We start from the raw sequence: 24853 nt of genomic DNA, 5'->3' as shown, positions 1-24853 counted from the left end.
CCCTGTGATAGAGGGTATGTAAGTTGAGTAAAATAACTTTCCCAGCATCTCTTTGTGTTAAGGTCTCAATTAACATTTTCACACCGTGGGTTCTTTAACCCCTCTAAAGAATAGGAATCATGAGCACAAAATGTGTTAATATACATGTATTTTTTTTGTAACCAACAAATACTTTTACTGAACAAGTAATGCTTCCTGGCATTAGCATGTTTCAAGTGACAATGTGGGCCCATGTTTAGAATCAAACAAATCAACTGCCAGAAAAATCTTCCAAACAAGACACATGCATGCAAGCATTACTCTTTGAATCTTTAGTCGTATCCCACTGACATAATTCAGTATTCTTTTATTAGATAAATGGTCCAAGTTTCTATCCAAAGGTGTATTACACAGAAAGATTTTATGCTGACATATTAAGAAAGGAAATACAGCAATGCTGCATTGTTGCTTGTGTACTTAATATTCTGGTAAAAATAATAAATAGTATTTTTAATCAACACAGAGTCTAAAATGATTTCAAATTTTGTTGTTGCTTTACCAACATATACCATAATATCTAGTGTGCAAGTTATATAACTAGTTATTTTTGAGTCACTATGAGGTTTGAAAACAAGCCCTGTCAGAGGTGCCAACCCTTCATTCAATCATAAAAATGTCATTTACTAGAAAAAAAAATGAAAAATGCTAAAGGCACAAAATCGCATAGCTGCTCTAATAGGAACTTGTAAACAGAGAATTGGCTGAATTTAAGAAATTCAAACCAAGGAGAATTTTTAAAAGGCGTATGAAATGGGCATTAGCCCACTTCCTTAAAGACCCCGACATGTTGAGGTCTATAGCATATGCACTAAAATACCATATTTCAAAAAAGCAATAAGGCAAATAGTATAATCATTATTTCAAAAGACATTATGATGGTAGTGTAGGCATTTTGGGTATAATTTAGTTACAATGTATAGTATAGTCTCTGCTATGTATGCATAATTATTTTCTCCTTATGCAATTATTAGGTTCTGGAATTCAGAACAATTACAAAAAAAGAGTTTTGCAAAACACCCTGAGAGGTGTTAAAGGTCATTAGAGCAGCATTTGCCTCTGTGGTTGATTCCATCTGCAATCCAAGAAATAGCCACCATGTAAAGTTTATTTAATTAAGCAACATTAAACGTTGTCATATTTGTGAAGAGCTTCTTCTAACTTTTGGGTCACTTTTTGAAAAAAAATGATTTGCTGTTGTAAGAAATGCTGCATTTGTGATTTGAAGTCCCTGACTCGAATTCTATGGAAATGGTGAATCTCTGCCAAAGTGGCAAATGAAATAATGTTACAACGATCCTGAATGCCATCAGCCTTCTGGATTTCCATTTTTCCTTCTTCTACGTGCCGCTTACTTTCCTTCACTTTGGTAAGGGCTCCTGCACGTTGAATGAAAAAGAACAAAAACAAAACAATTATTGAAAGATGAAAAATAGATTTAAAAAGATATTACTAATTTCTACATAAATTATAAATGGTTACAGTACTATATTAAATAGACACTGTAAGTATAAATCTTGTTATTTTGAATATTATAACCTATGTCTGATTTTTTTTGTCTAAACAAAAACCAGAACGATTCAGCAATTCAAACATCTGTTTTGCCTTGAATTTAAGAGATGCTTGAATTGGAATAGCTTTTGTCTTTCAAAAGAGTAGGTAAATATTGTGGCTTTCAATCTCAGATATTATGTCTCCACGTTCTGTAATGTTTTATCTGTATTTAAGAATAGGGAACAAAAAGTGAACAAAATATCACCCACATTTGTTTATTAACCAAATATTTTTTTTTCACTGAGAACATTTGATATTGCTAGAGATATTTTGAACCACCCTGGAATTTTCTTGTTTGCTTATACCAGGTGTGTCCAAACCTGGCAACTTTAAGACTTGTGGACTTCAACTCCCAGAATTCCCCAGCCAGCAGAGCTGGCTGGGGAATTCTGGGAGTTGAAGTCCACAAGTCTTAAAGTTGCCAGGTTTGGACACACCTGGCTTACCCAGACTTCAAGCCAACAACCTTTGTCTTCACACACTCATTTGAATTAAATAAAATCAAATTCGAAGAACCATTTAGAACAGAGGTGTCCAACCTTTAAGACCTGTGGATCTCAACTCCCAGAATTCCCCACCCAGCTGGTTGAAAATCACATTATAATTGCACAATAGTCTGAAACATATAACCATGCTTTGAATATGTTTTCATAGTTCTGTTCATTTTATTTCATAAAATCTTTCATATAAATCTTTCATATAAGCCATTAAAAATGTTAAGTGCTACACATATTCTAGAAGACCTAAATCTGCGGCTAAATTTGTACATCTCCAAATTCAGAAAGACATACAGATCAAACATTTGTCCCAGCTTCCCTCAATCTATTTTTTTAAAAACAGCGGCCATAAACATCCCAACATAAATGAACGGTGGCCCATGATGTCACCTTCCCTTTGGAGTCTGTTGTTACAGATTAAGGCATGGTGGAATTGCAAGAAAGACAACTCTGAAAGGTAACCCTGGAATCAATGACTCCACAAACCAGCATTATGTTAAAGACATTTTAATATCAACTAGCTATAATGGGATTTTAATCACTAGTTCCAAGCAAGGTCATCTTACCTACTGGATTTGAAAAAGATGCAGCTACCATTAAATTAAGCCAAAGTGCCTCCTGAGTTTTACAAGCAGAATGTGTGAGTGTTGTATGGAAAAAGTCAGTTTGTTGGAGCAGCTGCTTTAAAATTTTTAAAACTTTCCAAGAGAATTTGCTGAAGAAGCTCTTTCAAATGGCTGCAGAATCTCTTTTATAGAGTCTGTTCATAGAAGTACTGTGAGATATAGTGGTTGCCAAATTTCAAGGAACCATTATTCTGAATTCATTACTGACATGCAAGTTTCTAAATAGCATCAGGATTTCCAAGACTCCTAGGACTCAACTGGAAAAACCATGTCTTACCCTACAGTAGGTGGTACTATAAAAGTAACAGTCGAGTGAGCTGATAGTTTCTGGAAATGTCCTAAGTTTGTAAAATATTTACTACAAGTGCTGGTAGGAAGGGATGAACTGGTTAGATATTATTTTCACATTCTCTATATAGGTAGTCCCTGACTGTTGATCAAAACTATGATAGCCTTGAAAAAGTGACTTACAATTTGTCCTCAAAATTACAAATTGCAACCAGCTATCATTTACAACAGTGGCAGCATCTTGTGATCATGGGATTGCAATCTGTGACCTCCCAGCTGGCATCTGACAAGAAAAATCTATTGGGGAAGCCAATTCACTTAATGATTGTGTGACACATTTAACGACCACATAGCTTCAGGACAACAGTAATTAGTTTAATGACTGTGGTAAAAATGGTTGTAAAACTGGATCCAGTCACGTGATGACTTGTTTAAGCTGTATCACTTAGCGACTGAAATGCTGGTCACAATTGTGGTTGTAAGCTAAGGACTACCTGCACTTTGTTTTAAAAGGGCATAGAATCATATCTTCAAAAATGGGTATCATAAAGAATCCTATTGGTGAAGGAGGGTCGGGAGAAGATTCCACAATGCAGGCACCACAGCTCCCTAGACAACAGAAACTGTAACAGGCCCACTCTGCTGGAACCAGGACGACTAAAGACTGTTGTCACACTTACCTTAGAAATCTACTTTCAAAATATGAAGCTACGGGAACCACACAGAGATCAACTAGTCTAAGTCAAAAATCACAGAGGAGTACAGGCTAGGGGAAGCTACAAGGCAATAAACCAAAACAAAAACTTTACCTGTCCTTTCTTAATAACCTTCCGTTTATTATTCATTTATTTAAATTTATATACCATTTATCTTCCCAATTAGGGCAATCTCTCCAGATCATAAAAAGATAAACAGAAAAATAATTAAGATATTAAAACTATGCAAATTAAAAATTCAAAACTAAATAAAAAAAAACCAGGCCCAACAGACAGATGGCATGGAAAGGAGGTCTTATCCTGTCAACCTCATCCAGCAGTGAGTGCCACCCCCCCTCCTCAGGACACCAAACCAACCGGAAGAACTAAATTGTAATGTCTTTTGAGAAGACCAAAAGGGTGGGAGCAGTTCTCATCTATGGTGGCAGAGTGTTCCCCAGGGCTGGGGGCACAGCAGAGAAGGCTCTTCTCCTTGACTCTACCCGCTGACATTTCTTAGCAGACGGAGTCCACAGCTAGCCTCTTCCACTGGCCTAGTTCTATTGGGGTGAGATGGCTCATCAGATATCCTGCACCCCTGCATTCCCCTTCCTTGTTGCAAGTAATGTTCTGTCTTGACTAATTCAGTAAACATTATTCTTAACAGTACTTCTCTTTCCAGAAAAGTAAAGCTAACGTCTTATAGTTGGTTTATCAGTGTGAAGCTGATAAGGGTTTTCAGACCCAGATAAGGTTAGCATCGCATTGCTATAGAACAGTGACGGTGAACCTTTTCGGCACCAAGCATGCGTGCATGCACTATGCGTGCGCTTGCTGGGGACGCACTCCAGAAGACAAGTTTCCAAGTGGGCATGCACGTGCAGGGAAATGAATTTCCAGTTTCTGGTGCGCACATGTGCACCAGCAAGCTTGCTTTCCGGTTACTGGTGTACATGTGCGTGCGACGATCAGCTGGTTGCTGCGCATGCGCACAACGGAAACTAGAAGACCAGCTCTTCCTGTTTCCAGCACTGCCGCATGTGCAAAAAACAGCTGATCATCGTGCGTGCCTGCGTGTTAGAAACCCAGAAGAGGAACGGGCAACCCTGTGTCACAGCTATAGAAGCTTAATACTAATTCTTAGTGTTATGACAAATTTAAAATATAACAATTTTTTTTGAATTACTTTCTTTTCTTAAAAATTATGCTTACATTAACTTTTTAGTGTGGTTCAAGATGGTATACAATCTCAGTTTCAACGGTTATAGCTTGCAAAGTCCAACTTTTTGTTCTACAGTACAAACTCTCCACAATCCCATCAAAACATATTGCACCATTCAAGAGCAGGAACTGATACAGATCCGTATCTAGTTCACACATTTGGTTTTGACAGTTACAATAATACTGAGACAAATCACAAGGTACAGGTAGATGCTATAAGTTTCTGAGATGACTAGATCCTTCAGTGAGTGAACTGAATTGGATTCCACACAGTTATTGTTCTTTTTCTGCACTCCAAAGTTATTGAATATTAATCTCCTGAAAAAATCACTTTCCCTAAATGTCAGAAAAACAAAAAATAGTACATATACACAGAGGGCATTAAGATAGGAATTCCTTTTAACTTGAATATCTTTTCTGGAAGCAATAGCTTAAAATCCTGTATCACGGAACAGATTTGATGAAAGTATGCAAAATTTATGTTTTACAATTATGAACATGTGCTTTAGTGTTTTTTAAATAACAAAATTATTGTTACAATAAATTTTCACCTGTTCATTATTAAACAAATAAAACCAAATCAGGAAGACTACTAAGATGATAAAAAGGAGGAGGAGCTTCCGGGGGAAAATGGCGGACCTTCCCAAAGCTCTGTAAACGATGGGGCTCTTTGGCAGGGACAGCAGGCGTTTTCGGCCCCCGTTGGTCATTCTGGGGGCCTAGAATCATTAAGTGGCAACCCTGGCTCTCGTTGTTAACAGCTTGGACCCTGGGCGGGGCCCAGATAGCCAGGAGGACGGAGGCAGAGGAGGAGGAGGACGGCGAAGAGACGAGAATGCAGAGAACGCAGAGGCCGAGCCGCGGCAGCGAAAAAACACCAAGAGCAGAAAGGAGGAGGTCTATGTGGCTGCCAGGGCGGCGGGACAACGGGACAGCGGAGGAGCGACTCCGGGAGGATAGCGAGTCGGTGAGGAGAACGTGTGGGAGGCGAGCTACATCCTGCTGTGCGGGGGCGGCGTTTGGATCCGACCGGCGGTGGCGACGGGGCGGCAGAAATGGCGCTGGAATATCGGGCGCCCTATTTCTCATCTATCTCTCTGACCGCAACCTGGCTAAGAGGCCAGTGGGGCCGGTGGGGCTGGAGAAGAAAGCCAGGGGGTCGCCGGAGGTTCTGGGCGACCTCCAGAAGATCAATAGACTGAGCAGCTGGCCTTGGCACCCCGCCTACCCCCCCCGCCCATCCCCCACCCGCACCCCCGCTGAGGTGCGATCCCTGTATACTCTAAGAACTACCTCTGGGCCTCTGGGCCTTAAGAACTACCTCTGGGCCTCGCTGGTGGACTGTAGATTACTGTGGATTGCGAGGTCTGCTTCCTCTCCCATCTTATCTGCCTGTCAAATACTCATTGCTCTATTTTACATCAAGTTACATCTTGGACCTGCTGCAAAGAAAAACCCTGCCACAGCCATAGTCATGGATTGATTAACATTTTTATCTATTCAAGGTCTGACATTCTTTGACTGCGAGGGTCCCCCCTCTCGCAGGCATGCCCCCTTGCCCTGAAGAGGGCCCACCTCGATGAGGGGTTTATTAACCCAGAGAGGTGGAGGAAGCGGGGGATTAGGGGTTTTTTAGTAAAATGTTTTTTAAAGGTTTTAAGGGGTTCCAGGGAGGGGGGGAGGGCTACTTGGCCTTGGGGTATGGACATAGCCAGGTCAACAGGTGGGGTCAGGACGGAGGGGAGCGGAGTGAGGGGGGTGGGAGGAAACACCATTCCTACAAGGGGAATTCCAATTGCGACGGTCGTAGGGAGGGGTGGGCGCGAGGACACTAGAAGAACATACAGTCGGTTGGGAGACCGGGGCCCCTGGATACGCCCGGTCGCTTGTACCAACCCCCGCAGGCTAGGTGGACAGGATCGGCAGAGCCTGGGCCTTAGGCTGATGTTATGTAATGCGAGGTCCGTGATTAATAAGGCCCCCCTCATCAGTGACTTGATCACAGAGGGGGAGCCGGACCTCGCAGGAATAACGGAAACCTGGCTGGGCCCAGAGGGGGGGTTGCCCCTCAGGGAAATGTGCCCTCCAGGTTACCGTGTATTCCACCAGCCACGGGCCCAAGGTAGGGGTGGTGGGGTAGCGATAATCATCTGGGAAGATTTGGCACCGAGAGAATTCACTGTGTCGCAGATATCTGGTTGTGAGTCTCTGGGCGTGAAATGGGGCCCAGGGAGTCAGCTGGGCCTGTTGATAGTATACCTGGCTCCCCGCCATACATCAACGGCCCTGCCCAGGCTCCTCGAGTGGATCACGGAGATGGCGGTTGAAACCCCCAAGCTATTAGTGATGGGGGATTTTAACCTGCCATCGACGGGAAAGGCATCCGGGGCAGCCCGGGAATTCATGGCCTCCATGACAGCCATGGATCTGACTCAAGTAGTTCAGGACCCCACACACGAAAGAGGCCACATACTGGATCTTGTGTTTGTCTCCGACCAGTGGACGAGTGATCTGGGAAGAGGGAATTTAGTCATCACGCCCCTGTCATGGTCAGATCACTCACTTCTCCAGCTGGACTTCCCTGGCGCTGCTCCCCACCGCGGGGAGGCGGAACCAGACTATCCCAGATGGTTCCGCCCCAGGCGTCTGATGGAACCAGATAGGTTCCAGGCAGAGCTTGGGCCACCTCCTGCAGACCTGCCCCGCCCCCGGGCAGAGGACCTGGTAGCCGCGTGGAATAATGCGGCCGCCGGTGCCTTAGACCGGGTGGCGCCTTTGCGGCCTCTCCGACGGCCACGATCTACCCGGGCCCCCTGGTTTAACGGGGAGCTAAGGGCGATGAAACGCCTTAGGAGACGCCTAGAGAGCAAGTGGAGGTCCTCCCGCTCCGAATCCGACCGAGCACAAGTAAGAGCCTACGTAAGGACTTACCTTGTGGCAATAAGAGTGGCCAAACGTCAGTATTGTGCCACCCTTATAGCGTCCGCAGAGAACCGCCCTGCCGCCCTGTTTCGGGTGACCCGCTCCCTTTTGTCACAGGGGCAGCGGGACCCCCCATTGCTGGGCCGGGCAGAGGAATTTGGAGAGTTCCTGCAGGATAAAATCGATCGGATCCGAAGGGGATGGACCCACCTCAGTGCTCCAGTGGGGACGTCTGAGGCTAGTCTTGAGAGACCATGCTGGGAGGAGTTTGACCCTGTTGTCACCGAAGATTTGGACAGGTTGCGCGGGCGACTGCGAGCCACCACATGTTTATTGGACCCGTGTCCCTCCTGGTTGGTACTGGCCTCCTGGGAGGGCTCACGAGGCTGGCTACTGGGGCTGGTGAACGCTTCGCTGGGTGAGGGCCGTTTACCAACCGCCTTGAAAGAGGCGGTGGTGAGGCCCCTGCTCAAGAAGCCTTCTCTGGACCCAACGGAGCTAGCAAATTACCGTCCTGTCTCCAACCTTCCTTTCTTAGCGAAGGTTGTTGAGAGTGTGGTGGCTCAGCAGTTTCCGCGCCACCTGGAGGAAGCTGATTATCTAGACCCGCGCCAGTCCGGCTTCCGACCCGGTCACAGCACGGAGACAGCCTTGGTCGCGTTGGTGGATGATCTCTGGAGGGCAAAGGATGGGGGTTGTTCCTCCATCCTTGTCCTATTAGACCTCTCGGCGGCCTTCGATACCATCGACCATGGTATCCTATTGCGCCGTCTGGAGGGGTTGGGGGTCGGGGGCACCGTATTACGATGGTTCCGCTCCTACCTCTCTGACCGGACGCAATGTGTGTTGGCAGGAGAGGAGAGGTCGACCGCGAGGCCCCTTATCTGTGGGGTCCCACAGGGGTCGATCCTCTCGCCCCTCCTGTTCAACATATATATGAAGCCGCTGGGCGAGATCATCCGTGGTTTTGGGGTGGGATACCATCTGTACGCTGATGACACTCAGCTGTACATTTCTACCCCAAACCACCCCAACGAGGCTGTTGAAGTGATGTCCCGGTGTCTGGAAGCCGTACGGGTCTGGATGGATGACAACAGGCTCAGGCTCAACCCCTCCAAGACAGAGTGGCTGTGGCTTCCGGCTCCCCGGTTCAACCAGCATATGCCATCGCTGGCCATCGGGGATGATCAATTAGCCCCGGTGGAAGGGGCACGCAATTTGGGCGTCCTCCTTGATGCCCGGCTGTCTATGGAAGATCATGTGGCAGCCGTGGCGAGGGGGGCGTTCCACCAGGTTCGCCTGGTGCGCCAATTGCGGCCCCTTTTGGACCGGGAGGCCTTGCGCACAGTCACTCACGCGCTGGTGACGTCTCGCCTGGACTACTGTAATGCTCTCTACATGGGGCTCCCCTTGAGGTGCACCCGGAGACTGCAGTTGGTCCAGAATGCAGCCGCGCGGGTAATTATGGGAAGATCGAGGTTCTCCCAACACCTATCCTGCGCGAGCTGCACTGGCTTCCTGTGGCCTACCGGGTGCGCTTCAAGGTGCTGGTTACCACCTTCAAAGCGCTCCATGGCACAGGGCCTAGTTACCTGCGGGATCGCGTCCTGCCCCATACATCCCTGCGACCCGTCCACTCACACAGAGAGGGACTACTCCGGGTGCCGTCCTCCAGAGAGTGCCAGAGGGCAGCGCCCAGGAGTAGGGCCTTCTCTGTAGTGGGCCCCACCCTTTGGAATGACCTCCCCCCAGACATCAGGACAACAACCGACCTTCGCTCCTTCCGTATGAAGCTGAAAACCTACCTGTTTCGACTAGCTGACCTGGCATAATACTACAACCTCTCCAGCCCAGGGCATTTTTAATTGGTAATTTTAGTTTTTAAGGGTTAATTTCACTGGGGTTTTAACTTTTTTAGGTATTGTAACTTATTTATTTATTCTTACCTCCTCTGTACGCTATATAATACTTTTGTACGTCGCCCCGAGTCCCTGTGGGGAGAGGGGGCGACTAATAAGTTCAAGTAATAAATAAATAAAATAAATAAAAAGAAAGCCAAGTTCTATAATTGTAAACAATTATAGAAAGGATGGGTAGCCTGCAGAAGAAAGTATTGATAGAAGATATCAATAACAGTTGTCAGACAACTCCAAAAGTTTGCCATTAGGGGAAAATGTTGGGCTTACTTTCTGTTGCTCTTGTAGGCATAAATGGAACCAGAGAAATGGTAAACAGCAGATTCAGGTTAGCTGTTAGGCATATTTTTCTTGGATGCTAACACTGGTAACATTTGTTACATTTCAACTCTTTGACACACTGCTATTATTCTGGAACAAATCTCCAGAATACTCTTTCCAGCGTTCTTGCTTCAGTTTCAATCCAAATAATTTCATTTCTTTACCATGAGTATGCATAAGCAAACATACGCTTGATAAAAACGATAACCTTTTTCAAAAATAGATATTCATCAAATAATCATCATTCTCATTCATCTTTGGATTTCCAATTGTACTCTCTAATTCTGTCCCACCCATCCATTCATGTTGCCTAGCAAAATATTTCCCCGCAAGATTGCACTTAATTGGAATGTTTTGCACTCCATGTGTCTGCTTTTTCCAATCAGCATAACATGAGTCGGAACCATGAGCATAGAAAGGAAGATGTCAAAATCTGCAAAATATTTGATGTACAACTGTGATCCAAGTTCAGTCCTCTGCGTACATATTTACAAGTTCAATGTACCCCCCCCAAACGGTGCAGCCATAGATTTATTTGGTAAATTTATGGCTGCCCATCTCACACTACGACTTTGACAGGAGTCTAGATCTTGATGCTGTTCCCACCAACTTCACCCCACCTCACTATGTGGATATTGCTGAATGGGGCATTCTTTATCTGACACTTCCAAAAAATGTGAGACAAAACTAATGTTTCTCAACCTTGGCAATTTGAAGACATGTAGACTTCAACTCTCAGAATGTTGGCTAGGGAATATCTTCAAATTGCAGATGTTGAGAAATAAAAATAAAGACATATGATACCTCATTTTTGAACAGGTTCATTGTTGGAAAAGTTTCAGTTAGTCTGAATATTATTTCACATTTCTGTTAAGTGTAAACAGAATGCTAAAACCAGATTTTAATCAACTTCAGTCATCAACTTGACTGAATTGGTATGTACAAGTATAAACTATCAAAATAAAATAAATCAGGGGCAGGCATTATAAATTCATCTTCATTCCCCCCTACTGCTGTTCCATTTTATTAAAAAAATGTAATCAAGACATTGATTATTAAAACAAATTCTAGATTTATATCTATATCATATTGCATGTCTTTTTCAGAAAGAATACAAAATACCTTTAACTAACATTATTTTTTTAAAAAAATAATCTTAAATAGCTTACTTATATTGCGATCACAATTAAGTGCAGTGTGAATCAACTGCTGGCAATGTGAAACTCTCAGGCAGTTTGTGCAATTTCCTTTAATGCTTCTGGAATGTAGTCTGGTCCTGGCTGCCTTTTAAATTGACTAACAGAATGACCCAATTCATACCTTCCTCTAATCATGTCCCAGCCACCTTTGCAAATGAACAAGACTCATTCTCAACTGGCCAGGTAAACTTTTGAGAATAACTGCCCCACAAATGACTCTTCGTCTCTCTCTACAAGTTGTCCCCGACTTACATTTCATTTAGTGATTGTTCAAAGTTACAATGGTACTGGAAAAGTGATTTATAACTGTTTTTCACCCTTACGACCGTTGTAATGTCCACATTCCACATGGTCTCTTGATCAAAATTTGGATGCTTTACATCTGGCTCATATTTATGATAGTTGCAGTGTCCTGGGGTCATATGATCACCTTTTGTGACCTTCTGACAAGCAAAGGCAATGGGAGGGCCAGATTGACTTATACAATCATGTAAGGCCGTAAAATAGGGCAAAATTCACTTAGCAATTGTCTTGCTTAGCAACAGAAATTTTGGGCTCAATTGTGGTTTTAAGTCGAGAACTACCTGTATTTCACTCCCCACTGGACAGGGCACAGTGGTTAGAATGCATATTGCAGGCTAACTCTGCCCATAGCTAAGGGTTCAATCCTGACTGGCTCGTTGACTCAGACTTCCATCCCTCCAAAGTTGGTAAAATAAGGATCCAGATTGTTGGGCGCAATATGCTGTAAAGTTCTATGAAGCAGTACATAAGTCCAAATGCTCATCCAATAAGGCAAGATACATAAGATTCCATTTAAAGATGAGTCTAACTGGCATAGAAGTGTATCACTTTATCTAGAGTTAAGTAGACCAGTCTTCCAGTATAATATTTTATTTACTTTTATCATTATATCTTGAGTCTTTCTTCATTATTCTGCTTATATTCAATACATTTTATTGTTTGATTAAGGTAGATTTTGTGGCAGTCTTAGGAATGTGTCTTCTTCTATGGCTAAGCTGTTTACCTGGATCTAATTTAATCTAAATGGGGTTATTTCTTCTGTAAGACTGCCAACTATTCTGCTTCAGAATTTCCTAACAGTCAAAAGTTTCTAATTTCAGGATATTGTATCTGAACAAGGTTTAATGCGAAACTTTTGAACTCTGACAATGAAAAGTCTGAGTGAGTTTTGGATTGCCACTGAATGAACCTAAAGCAAAGTGGGAGGTAAACCACAGCTCTCAGTTCTCTCCCCACATTTCTTGGCTCTGGTTACAACAAAAACACAACAGGAATTGAATACAGATACTAAATAACAGATATCTATTACTTTATATCATATAAGGGTGGTCTAGTGAAAATTCTGCTAAAATTATATGAGTCAAGCAACCCAGAATGGCTGACTTTTGAAAGAGCACATGTGCTAATGCAACCTCCCAACTCTTTTCACTTGCATTCAGAAAGAGCTGTTAAACAAATCAAGATATGATTATAAATGGTTCATTTAGTGTTAAAATGTGGATTAGGATCTCTAAACTGATTTTTCCTAACAAGCCAACGTTAATTCTAGACTTTGTCTTTCTCTTAAGATTCTAGCATTTGGGGGAGTAATTGTTTTTTAAAAAATTGGATGTAAATAGTCAAGGAGAGGTAGTCAACGTTTGTTCAGCTGCTCCCATTGGCAAAAAAATCCTACATGAAAAAAATTGGGTAGTAGGCAAAAGTACACTTGTTTGCCAGAATGTTCAGCAAAAACAGTATGCAAAGTTTGGGGATGGCATGTATTCTAGCCTACCTTTTTATTGTTTTAAAATGGAAGTTCTCAGGTTTTCTCAAGACCTAAGGATTTTATAAATTATACAGAATAGTTTAATTAATTCTATAATCTTGCATATAGATAGCCTATTTGATATCAGTTGCATTTCCGTTAAGCACCAAAGTTTTTGGTTTTTATGGGATAAACAATGGTGCTACATATCCCTGAGCAATGGACAGCTTTGGTACCCTTTTGCACCCTGGAGTCAAAGTGCTGATCTATCTTTCTATCTTTCTAAGCACAGCAGATTCCAGCTTTGTAACTCAGTAAGCTTTGAATTGAAGCAGAGAGACACAAAGGGGAAGAAAAAGTATAGCCAATGGTATAGATAGAAATGAGGCAGAATGTATTGCTTAGAACAAGAATATCATCTTATCATGAAAGGTTCAGGAGTCCAAAGGTTCATATTTGGACAGGAATGGAAAACATATCTACCACCTTATGTATATGATTCTTCCATTGTTATTGCTTCAGAACAATTATTTTGTTCAGTCACAATTTTCCCTTTACTTCTTTCCAGCATTCAAAGATTTTCCAGAAAGACTGCAAAGGAGGGAAGGCAGGAAGGAAAGGGAGAGAGAGAAAGAGAGAGGGAGAGAAGGAAGAAATACAAAATTTAGCTGTTGCTAGAAATAGCTAAGCACTAATAGTTTTATTTACATACATACACCTTTTGAATCACAATCTCATGTTAAAATTAAAATCTAATTTTAAATAACATTAACTTAAAGTTGGAGAGCTTACATTACGCCAATAAAAGTTTTTATTGTGTAGAAAAGATAGAAAGATATGTGTTAGCTGAACTCTTTAGGGAGAATTTTCAATGCTAATGTGCTACTAAACAAGTGTATATATTTTTTGATAGCCCATTGCCCTCATATCAGATGGCAAAAAGGACGCCCTTCATAGAAAATTTCAATTTGGAGGACTTGTATATGGAAACAAGCAGTCATTCAAGAACCACTGACAGCCAAGGTATGGTAAAAGTTGAACACTAATTTGCTAGCTTCTTAGTCTCTCTCTTGTTCTTATTAGTGGTTGTAACTCAGCGGTTCCCAACAGTTCTGGTTTTGTGGACTGGTGGCGGTGGGAGGGGAGAGGGCATGGTTCTGTGCAAAAAATGGGCTCATGCCTGAGTGTGCGCAGCCCTATTTGCGCAAGTGGCAGGAGCACTTACCCACCGCCCGCACAAATGGAATCTTGCGTGCGTGCACACCGTTCACCCAGGTGGAGCTGCACATATGAGTGTGCTTTCCCTCTGCTTGCATGGCCCAGTTCCACACCCCCGCGGCCTGAGGGTTGAGGACCCATTGTAGTAATACATATACATATACAGTACATAAAACTAACTCAAAACCAGCACTTTGAACTGAACTGTAGAGGATAGCAAATACAAAAACCAAGACCTAATTAGTAATCTATCTGCAGACCTCAAGCGGTTGTCAAAGTTAATCCTACATTAGAATAAAGTGGTGAAAGCATGAGTGACTGAGGCTGGGGAATCTCTGAATAGAGAAGCTAGTAAAAGATATTCCATCTGAAAGTTGATGAACAGCATTGGTGACGACTGATTGGATTTGCTACCTCCAAGATAAAGTAGAAATGAATAACTTTATCTTTATGATACTTTGTGAACATGTTTGACTTCTGAGGGTTTTGTTCATAAGGTAAGCTGTTAAACTTGCTGGATAGCCCAATGGGATGTATATATGCTGGAAACGAACTGAAAATATGCTGACCTTACTATGAATAGGCTCAATTGTGCATTGTTACTTTGATTTAGATTTTCCTGTCATTCATGCTCTTCAATATTACTACTTGCTTCATTCTTTACAACTAATTAAAATCAGAGGCTGACTGAGCTCTGCATAGACAGCAGCACTAGCATTAATAATAGTAAATACTCTGACCTAACTTTACATTATCCTTCATAAATTGCGCTTATTAAACTTGCGTAGTCCTTGTTTCATGCTCAGACACATCAATATGTGGAAATAAATAATTAGGAAAAGTTGAAGGAAAAAGAGGAATCAAATGACCGGTGAGTGACAAGGTGATGGATTCAGTTATGACAGCAGTGAATATACCACAAAGGGGTTAAAAGGCCAGTTTGAAGGTTAATTATTCTGGAAACTATCTAGGTCAGTAATGGCGAACCTTTTTGGCACTGAGTACCCAAAACGGAATGCGTGTGCATGCATATGCATGCGCGCACCAGAAACCCAAAGACCAGTTGCCCGGTGCGTATGCATGCACAGGCCAGCTGGTCTTTGGGTTTCTAGCACTCCAGCATGCGCAAAGACCAACTGGCCAGCATGCATGTGTGTGCTGGAAACCGAGTGCCCAAACCGGAATGCGTATGCGTGCATCACGGATCTAGGTAGTCAATACTGACTTGACAGTACTCGTTCACTCATTCAGTGATCCATCTTTTGCTAGGTAGAACAACTGACCTCTGTATTTGCCTTACAATCCCACTAAAGTGCTTGCTTTATGGTTACAAATAATGAGAAACACATTGACATTTGAATTAAAAGAATTACAACTGTATTTTTACAAGATTTACAAACTTTTCTTTTCTCCCAGAAAGCGTAGCCTAACAAACAATACATGCAGTGTTATTAGCCCTTAAGTTTACTAACGGAAAGTCAACAGCCTTCAAGTCTAAATATGACGTCCTGTCTTCAAGTCCAGCACTTTATTGACTAAAACATCACTGCAGAAACTATAAAGAATATGACAGACTTTAAAATATAATTAACAAAACACAAATTTTGGAATATCTCAAATCATTACAGCCTCAGTACAAGTAGTCTTCATTTAGCGACTGCCCCTGATTCCAGTTATGACAGTGATGACAAAGTAACGTTGTCCCTGATATCCACATTTGCAACCTTTGCAGGTCTTTAAAGCAAAGGAAAGCTGAAGTAAAATGGTAAAATTGTGATGGTTTGCGTTGTGACAACATCATTTAACATGCAAATTGCTGGTTCCTATTGTGGTCACTAAATGAGGAATACTTGTACTGATAAACTTTTATAAAAGCAGATGCTATGTGTGGATATGAGTAAAACACTGAAATGTTCTTCAGCATTTAGATCACATTAGCTTAGTTTGCCATTAAGAGGCAAAAGTATCCAATCATGATTGTCCATGGATGAAACAAGATGATGTAGTCATGCAGATTATGAACTATGGTGCTGGAGAAGACTCCTGCGAATCCCTTGGACTGTAAAGTGATCAAATTGGTCAGTCCTAGAAATCAACCCTGACTGCTCTTTAGAAGGCCAGATCCTGAAGATGAAACTCAAATACTTTGGCCACCTAACGAGAAGGAAGAACTCACTGGAGAAGAGCCTAAGGCTGGGAAAGATTGAGAGCAAAAGAAGAAGGAGACGACAGAGAATGAGGTGGCTGGTTGGAGTCACCAAAGCAGTAGGCGTGAGCTTAAATGGACTCCAGAGGATGGTAGAGGACAGGAAGGCCTGGAGGAATGTTGTCCATGGGGTTGCGATGGGTCAAACACGACTTCGCAACTAACAACAAGTCATGCAAAGGCCACAACTTATGTAGTTGCAGCAACCATCCTGATGCAACTACACAAGAGCAGCACTTGTATATTTACATCATTGTACACTTATTACTTTGGTATCATCATACTTCATTGCTGAAACTGCTGTGCCCGGTGCCTACTAGTCCATCTCCAACTCATTAAATTTCTGTGTGTTTCTGATGGTTTGTTCTTGTTTTTGCTAATCTACTTGAAACTGCAAAAGCAGGTACAGAATGTGGGTTGCAGGCTGTCTGTTTAGCTCTACAAGATACAATTTGTGAAACTCTAATCAAGTGACCTCTGTCTTGAGATGTCAAGGGTAGGGGTAGTTTTTGTGGGTTTTATCGCCTGGAAGTCGCCTGGAATCATTGAGAGTGAGTTGAGCAGTCATATATAAATATATTTTTGTTTAAAATTAAGTAAATAAAAAAATTCTACAAAGGGTTATATATAGACGGAGTTTTTATATGCATGCATAGAGTGGTCAAGGACCCCCTTGACAACATTTCAATGGCAATTTTGAGATGTTAAAGAGATTAATCCCGGGTAATATGATTGTCCCAACATAGATTAATTATAATATGGGCTGATTTACGAGGCAAGTTTTCTAATAGTTGGAAACATCCATTATCGATTTTTCTTTCAAGGAAACACTCATGCCTCATTTGAATAGGATGTGACATGTTTATTTATCTAAGAAAATGTATATGGTTGCTCAGCTGACTCTTAGTGACTCCAGGCTACTTACAAAGATCAAAAACCCCATATAAAAAACAACAACAATAAACTCCTAGCCCCCTGGTGACAGCACTCAATCAATCAAATCGGGCTCCATCCCACTCTGGCCCCAGGCCTGTTGGCAAAACCAGGTCGTCAGGGTTTTGTGAAGATGCCATGACGGGTCAATGTTTGTGGTCATATCAGAGCTGGGATTGTTTTCTTGCAGTGCACTAATGATGTTACCTACTAGTTTGAGTAATGAAGTGTCAGCAAGAAGACATGAAAAGAAAGCAACCCCAGAGAACACCAAGGACCCCTCATTGCAACTCTGAGCTACAAATATTCTGCTTTATGGGTCAATCTTCCTCCACCCAAGGACATCCCAGTTCCCAACTAGCAATTTAATCAATTATCAAGAGATTAGCATGTCAGGTTATACAATGCTGAAATCTGTAGTTAGTACTTGTAATTTGAAGGTGGTTTACATGGTTAGGACACTGGGTTGACGATTAACAACCCCGCGTTTGAGACCCGAGTGCTGCTGCATGATGGGGCGAGCTCCTGCCATTTGCTCCCACTCCTCCTAACCTAGCAGTTCAAAAGTGTGTAATCACGGATAGACAGATAGGTACCACTTCGGTGGGCACATTAATAGGGGCATAAAAGGAGCCCCAACTGGGCGTCCCCTGAACAACAGTGATGTTACTAGTTAATTCTTTCAACCCAGAAGCACCTTGGTTTTTTCTAACAATGAATGCAAGTGACTTGTAATTTAAAAAAAAAAATCTTTAGAAATTGTTTTAGGTATATGCACCTACATATACATAGACACACACATTACTGAAAATGCAAGTATATAGTCATATTTTGATGTTCTTCAAATAGTAATTGGCTGAATGAACACCATTTTGTGCTATACTGCTGTAATGTAATAGTATTTTAAACACTAATCACACTGGCACTGATTGAACAGGCTTACCTTAAATTAATCTGAAGAATAGCACTGAAATGTAATAGAGATCACATTGCTTGATTAAAGCAAGTATCCCTCTCTTGGCTTATTCTGAAAATTCTTCAAGAAAGAAAAGCTGAGGAAAGCAATTCAATTGTCAGGGTGTCCCAAAAAACCATGAGAATATCCAAACTGATGTCTAGGACAATGGCCTTTTATCAGTTTTATATTACAGAAATCAAGCAATCTCCTTGAAAAATCTATATTGATTCTAATTTTAAATCAGAATGATAATGATAACACTATCATTATCCATCTATCTATTCATCTAATCACAGTAGTCTTGCTATATTCATACATGAATAAGAGTTTCTAATGCTGAAATACTGTATTAGTAATTACAATATATGTTTTGTACTTAAACTTGAATTACTTAAGTGTTTAAACTATTATAAATGTCTCTTCATATTCCTCAGAGATCTTGTTTCAACAATCAGTCTAAGTATTGCCATCTTTCTCTTCCTTCTCAATGTTTTGTTACATCAAGTGTTTCCATCTGCATGACAAAAAAAATCACTTAAATAAAACCCAATACCAGCCACGGATTCCCTTATCCTTTCCTACCTATTCAGGAATACATTAGCTGATTAAAACTAAAAAGAAAATCAGATACAAGTGTGACAAATATAGCATTATAAATGAAAATCAACTTTATAAATTCATCTGAACAAAGTTCTCATAGAAGAGTTCTTCATGACAAAACATTAGAATTCATGTAATTTTTCTCTATCATAACTTACCTAGAAACTAAACACAGAAATTGATCCTTGGGGAAGAAGAATACACAAAAACAGAAATACAATCATGAGCCAAGAAATATGGCTCAAATCCAAATTAAATCTTCCGCATTGACAAATTTAGATCAATGAAACTTACTACTTTCAATCATAATGGATTTATAATATACAGTACTCTGGATCCTATCCCAAAGAGAGTTACCCAGCTAATAAAAAATAAGTAATTGATGAGAAATCAAGTCATATGTGGACTGAAATTGATTAAGATATTTGTGGTTCATTTTTCCTTCATTAAAACATATGAAGATGTTACTCAATTGCTACAAAGCATATTAGACCTTCATGGAAATTAAACAAAATATTTTAAAATAATAAGGTATTTGAGCTTCAAGCTGCACATATGAATTAAATTAGTAGACATCTACAGAAGTATTTTGTTTAAAGAAATATAACCTTTTTAAAGGTATCCTTACACATTTTTCTTCTGAATTTTAGTATTTTCTTGGAAAAGAAGCCAAAGTATATATACCATTGTATATATATTTTATCGCTAATGGAGGAACCTTTTCCTCTCCAAACCTAGAGAATTCCCCATCTATTCTGCTATTCTGAATCTAGGCAAGCAAACAATAAGATCTACTCTAGTCTCTTGCCATCATTCACATGTGGTGTAATCATTATCTGGCAATGTTATTGTTTTGCCATGGTGGCAGACTCTAATGATAGGCACACAAAGTACATAAAAAGACACAACTGCTTATTTGCAAAATATGATTTCTGATGCACTTTTGTATTTCCCCCAAAGCCAATCTGATCACTTGAGTCACTTATTCTGTTCTTGTAAGCTGAGCATCCATGGTTGATGCTCAGAGCCCATGACTGCCTCAGATTACACATACACACACACATTGGCACTTGCCCAGAATGACTAAACAGCCTTGTTCTCAGTCTTGTACTTGAACAGAATAAAAACAGGAAGAGTCTGTGATTTGTGTCAAATAGACAGGGTAGCAGAAGCCATAGTATGATAATGAAGCCGGAGAAAGTGTGATTGAGTTTTCATGCATGAGTTGCAACTGTTATTTAAATTTAAAAGAAAGAAATCATTTTTAAATTGGCAGTGAAAGCTAAAGAATTTTAGGCAGAGAACTATCTTATATACAGGCCTGAGGTTAATGTTTGTGTGAATGGTACTGGTATGTCTCTATTACTGTGGTTGTTTTCAGTTAGGGCTCTGTTTCTGTTTATGTTTTCAACTGTTTTTACTAAGTATCAGGTTTTGTAAACTAGCCAAAACTTACTGAAGGGTGGGTGGGGAGGTACAATGAACTTAATGAAATAAGAAAAATAAATGAAATGCAGGTAGATGAAGTATGGCTCTCAGATGTAAACACACAACTACTATTTCTCTTCTCTTCCAAGTCCCTTCTTTGTAAGATATTTCTTATTCGAAATATATTTGCCAGTACTAACAAATATGCAGCTTCAAATTTCAATGAATATAATGAGGAAAAGGGGCCAATAAGTATCTCTAGTCATATATATGCTGAGTTAATTGTGTTGTGATTGTTGATGGCCACTATTAATTTTTGAGTGATTCATTAGGAGTTTCCTCAATTAAAGGATCCACAATTTTTGTCAAGAGCTGTGGATATAAGAGGTCCCATCTCCCTCCTTGCTAAAACCTGTAAGATAAAAGACAAAGGTTCTGCATGCCTTAAGCATCTGGAGCAGAGAAATATATATTGGGGAGAGGATGGTGAAGATCAGAGAATCCCTCTCTTCAACACATATGTGCAATATTATACCAGAACATTCATAGTAATTAATACCATAATTAAGATGGTAAATATTTCTATATTTTTGCAAGTGAAAAATGAATAAAAATCTTGATGTAGTTGGCTCCAGTTATGATGACCCCATCCTCCATCCCATCACTGTAAATCTCATGGTTCTGTAAAAATCACCTGTGCTGCTAATAAAGTATATACTTTAATGGATTTAATGGAAGTTATTATGTTTAGTGGAGTTCAGGTCTAATTAAATATATGTAGGATTGCAATCTAAAATGTACATCATCTGAGGCAAAGATGAAGAAATTTATTCTCAATTTACAGATTCTTTTTTCTTTCTGTGTATCCCTGTACATATAAGCAGTGAAATCAAAAGAGCAGAAAATCTAGAAAACACAGCCTGTGTCAAAGCTTACAAGAATGAAATGGATAGAAACCTATGCCATAATAAAGCCATTACAGTTCAAAACACTTTTGTTTTTCTTAATAGATTGATGTGAATTACTCATCTGGGATGTTTTTATCAAGAAGTAAAAAACATGACCTGAGGAAAGATTTGTGTCCATGACATCTACATCAGTTTTTTTTTAAAGGCATAATTATACAGTTGAAGCTTTACATTACCTTTCTGGACATGGATTATGTCTGGAAAGTTGGCCAGATGTCCCTGATACAGAGCTAATAAATCCATCACTGGGTCCAGGTCCTGTCTGGGTTGGTCTGCAAATAGTTCACCAATAGCATCATAAGCTTCTCCAGTGAAGGCAATGGCCTGATTGAGGCCAACTGAAAAAGCCTGCTGGTCCATTTCAAAGGCTTGGCTGAGGCCCCTGAAGGAGTGTCCCACTTTCTGGTATTCCTTCTTGAACCCAGCAACCTGCTTGCGGGCAAACTCATTGACAGTCTGGTTCAACTGAATGGTGCTATCATCCATCTTTTTGGTGAAGCTTTTGAAGCCATCTACTTTGCTTTCCACCTCCTGCAGGTCCAGAGCAGCAGGGCCACCAGCAGGGACGCTGATGGTCAGGAAGAAGTTAGCGCCCACCATCTCGTCCTTCTCAGCTTTGCGCTTGCCTTGCTTCCAGGCCTTCTCATCCGTGCTGGGACAGGTGAGGAAATGCTGGAAGGCATCACACTGGGCCAAGATGGGATGGCTGCACATGTGGTCCATCCACCACGCTAAGCCTTTGCGGCGCTTGGAGATAAAGTCCTCCTCAAAACGGCCGGTGGCTTGTTTCTCCGGCAAGTGGGGTACGGAGATGACGGGGAACTTCTCCACTAGACGGCCATAGAGCCAGTCAAAGTGCTTGTAGCGCCGGTTCACCTGCTGCCCGGTGTGGCTTGGCACCAGCTTGTAGGCAATGTAGCTCTTCATGCCCTTGAATTTGGTCTGCTTGGTGGGGTCTTCGATGGAGCACTGGAAAGGGTAAGGGTTTTCCTGCCACTCGGGCCCGTAGGAGCCCAGCACCACGCACAGTTTGTCCCCGTCCTTCACGAAACCCGACGCCTCACCCAGCACAAAAGCTTCGCCTCCGGATTTCACGAAGGTGGAGAAACGGTTCAAGTTGCGGCTGACGGTGGCCGAGCTCTTGGCGGCGCCGCCGCCGGCCGGGTGATGCAAGGGGCCGCCAGGCTGGCTGCTCCGGGAGCTCAGCGACAGATCGGACCGGGTGGAAAGGGAATACCTGCTGGCAGAGCCTCCCGCCCCGCCGACTCCTATGACCGCATTCTCGTAGTCCGGGTAAGAGCAGCCCAGGACGCCCGGCTCGTCCGCCACGGTAGAGCTGTCGTCCCAGTCATCGTCCCAATCGTCGTCGCTGCCTTGGCTGGCTTGGTAAGAAGAGCCGCCGCCGTAGGAGCGCGCCGTCTGGAAGGAGGAGAAGCCCGACGAGGCGGGTGGCGGAGGCAGCTGGAAGGGCTCGGCGGCCGGCGGAGGCAGCTGATGATGCTGGGCTGCAACGGGCGGCGGGATGAAGGCTGTCGCCGGCGCCGCCAGGGGCTCAAAGCCGCCGGACGGCACGTTCGCGTAGCGGGACGGGACGGGCGCGGGTGGCGGGAGCGCCGGCTCGGCCACCGGAGCTCGGATGACCTGCACGTAGGAGGCCGGGAAGAGGCCGCGGTCGCCCCGGCTATTCACCCCCTCGAACCAGCCCTCGATCTCCTGGTCGCTGCACAGGCTCAGCACCTCGTGTTCGCGCAGCGAGATCTCGCCCGGGTTCTCCGACTTGAAGTCGTACAGCGCGCGGGCCCGCAGCAAAGCCATGGCCCCGCCGCTCCGGTCGCCGCCCAGGCAGGGATGGAAGCCGAAGGGCCGCTTCACAGCGGCGCCGAACAGGCGCAGCTCGCGCCCCCCGCCGGCCGGCCGGCCACCCTGCCCGCCCCTTCGGCGGGCCAACGGCCGGTCCGCCTCCCTCTGCCGGGACGCCGCCTCCGCCTCACCCCGAGCCCCCCGCTCCCTCTCCACTGCTCCTCCGGAAAAGACGCGGGAAGGGCAGCCCTCTCCTTCGGCGGCCGCGCTCCCCAACCGAGCGCCTGAATGCCGCTTCGAGGCGCCCAGGGAAGGGGCCGGGTCGGGGGACTGTCCCACGTCGCCAGTTTCACTAATCCAGAGCCGAGAGAAAGGGCCGGGAAGCCGAGCCCAGAGCTGCCGCCCCCATCGATGGGGCCGGAGCGGCGGGCCGAGGCTTTGGGTTGGTTTATCGCGGTGCGCCGCCTGCCCTCTGGCGTTCGGCGCGGGAGGGACGCCGCCTCGGAGCGAGGGAAAAGCCGCTGAAACGGCCTCAGGCGCTGAAAAAGGGGTTCTGGCTCCGGGGGGGCCCGTAGGCTGAGGTTGGGTCAGGACCCTTCGACGGGAAGCCCTCAATAGCGATTGAAGTCCAGTCAGGCGCCCTGGAGTTTTCTTCCCAATCACTTTGTATAAATTTGGGATGTTTTTCGATCAGTCTAGAGCCCTGGTATTACTTGGTGGCCTCCCATCCAAATATTACAATACAATACAATACAATAGTAGAGTTGGAAGGGACCTTGGAGGTCTTCTAGTCCAACCCCCTGCCTAGGCAGGAAACCCTATACCGTTTCAGACAAATAGCTATCCAACATCTTCTTAAAGACTTCCAGTGTTGGGGCATTCACAACTTCTGGAGGCAAGCTGTTCCACTGATTAATTGTTCTCACTGTCAGGAAATTTCTCCTCAGTTCTAAGTTGCTTCTCTCCTTGATTAGTTTCCACCCATTGCTTCTTGTTCTACCCTCAGGTGCTTTGGAGAATAGTTTGACTCCCTCTTCTTTGTGGCAACCTCTGAGATATTGGAATAATGCTATCATGTCTCCCCTAGTCCTTCTTTCTCTTAAGCTAAACATACCCAGTTCCTGCAACCGTTCTTCATATGTTTTAGTCTCCAGTCCCCTAATCATCTTTGTTGCTCTTCTCTGCACTCTTTCTAGAGTCTCCACATCTTTTTTACATCGTGGCGACCAGAACTGAATGCAGTATTCCAAGTGTGGCCTTACCAAGGCATTATAAAGTGGTATTAACACTTCACGTGATCTTGATTCTATCCCTCTGTTGATGCAGCCTAGAACTGTGTTGGCTTTTTTGGCAGCTGCTGCACACTGCTGGCTCATATTTAAATGGTTGTCCACTAGGACTCCAAGATCCCTTTCACAGTTACTACTACTGAGTAAGGTATCACCTATACTGTACCTGTGCATTCCGTTTTTGTTGCCTAAATGTAGAACCTTACTCTTTTCACCATTGAATTTCATTTTATTAGATAGTGCCCAATGTTCAAGTTTGTCAAGATCCTTCTGTATCTTAAGCCTATCTTCTGGAGTGTTGGCTATTCCTGCCAGCTTGGTATCATCTGCAAATTTGATGAGTTCCCCATTTATTCCCTCATCCAAATCATTGATGAAGATGTTGAAGAGTACTGGGCCTAAAACAG

At 43.1% G+C, this 24853-nt stretch overlaps 1 protein-coding gene and 1 long non-coding RNA gene across 3 annotated transcripts in view; one reads left to right on the top strand and one right to left on the bottom strand.

The window, feature by feature from the left end:
* Positions 1–24853, top strand: part of LOC309385810 — a 72283-nt gene that overhangs the window by 4987 nt on the left and 42443 nt on the right. The window contains exons 2-3 of one of the 2 annotated variants that reach the window (XR_014174291.1): positions 13960–14069; positions 21895–22018. This is a non-coding gene — a long non-coding RNA (uncharacterized lncRNA). The remainder of the gene's footprint in view (positions 1–13959; positions 14070–21894; positions 22019–24853) is intronic. The other variant, XR_014174290.1, reaches the window with a different exon arrangement.
* SNX18 (sorting nexin 18) lies at positions 319–23873 on the bottom strand. The gene is made up of 2 exons (XM_081940533.1): positions 21534–23873; positions 319–1415 (listed from the first exon to the last, which is right to left on the bottom strand). Exons 1-2 carry the CDS (start codon positions 23170–23172, stop codon positions 1162–1164), a joined length of 1893 nt encoding a protein of 630 aa, XP_081796659.1. The 5' UTR covers positions 23173–23873; the 3' UTR covers positions 319–1161.

The sequence above is a fragment of the Natrix helvetica genome (genome assembly GCF_964273705.1).
Source record: "Natrix helvetica genome assembly, chromosome: 2".
Lineage (NCBI taxonomy): Eukaryota > Metazoa > Chordata > Lepidosauria > Squamata > Natricidae > Natrix > Natrix helvetica.
Note: the sequence above shows the minus strand (reverse complement) of the source record. Positions and strands in the feature narration are given on the sequence as shown.

Coding starts and splice junctions, on each gene's coding strand:
- SNX18 (XM_081940533.1), bottom strand. CDS start 23,172: ATGGCTTTGCTGCGGGCCCGCGCGCTGTACGACTTCAAGTCGGAGAAC. Junction 1,416..21,533: donor CATAATCCATGTCCAGAAAG/GTAATGTAAAGC, acceptor TTCAACGTGCAG/GAGCCCTTACCAAAGTGAAG.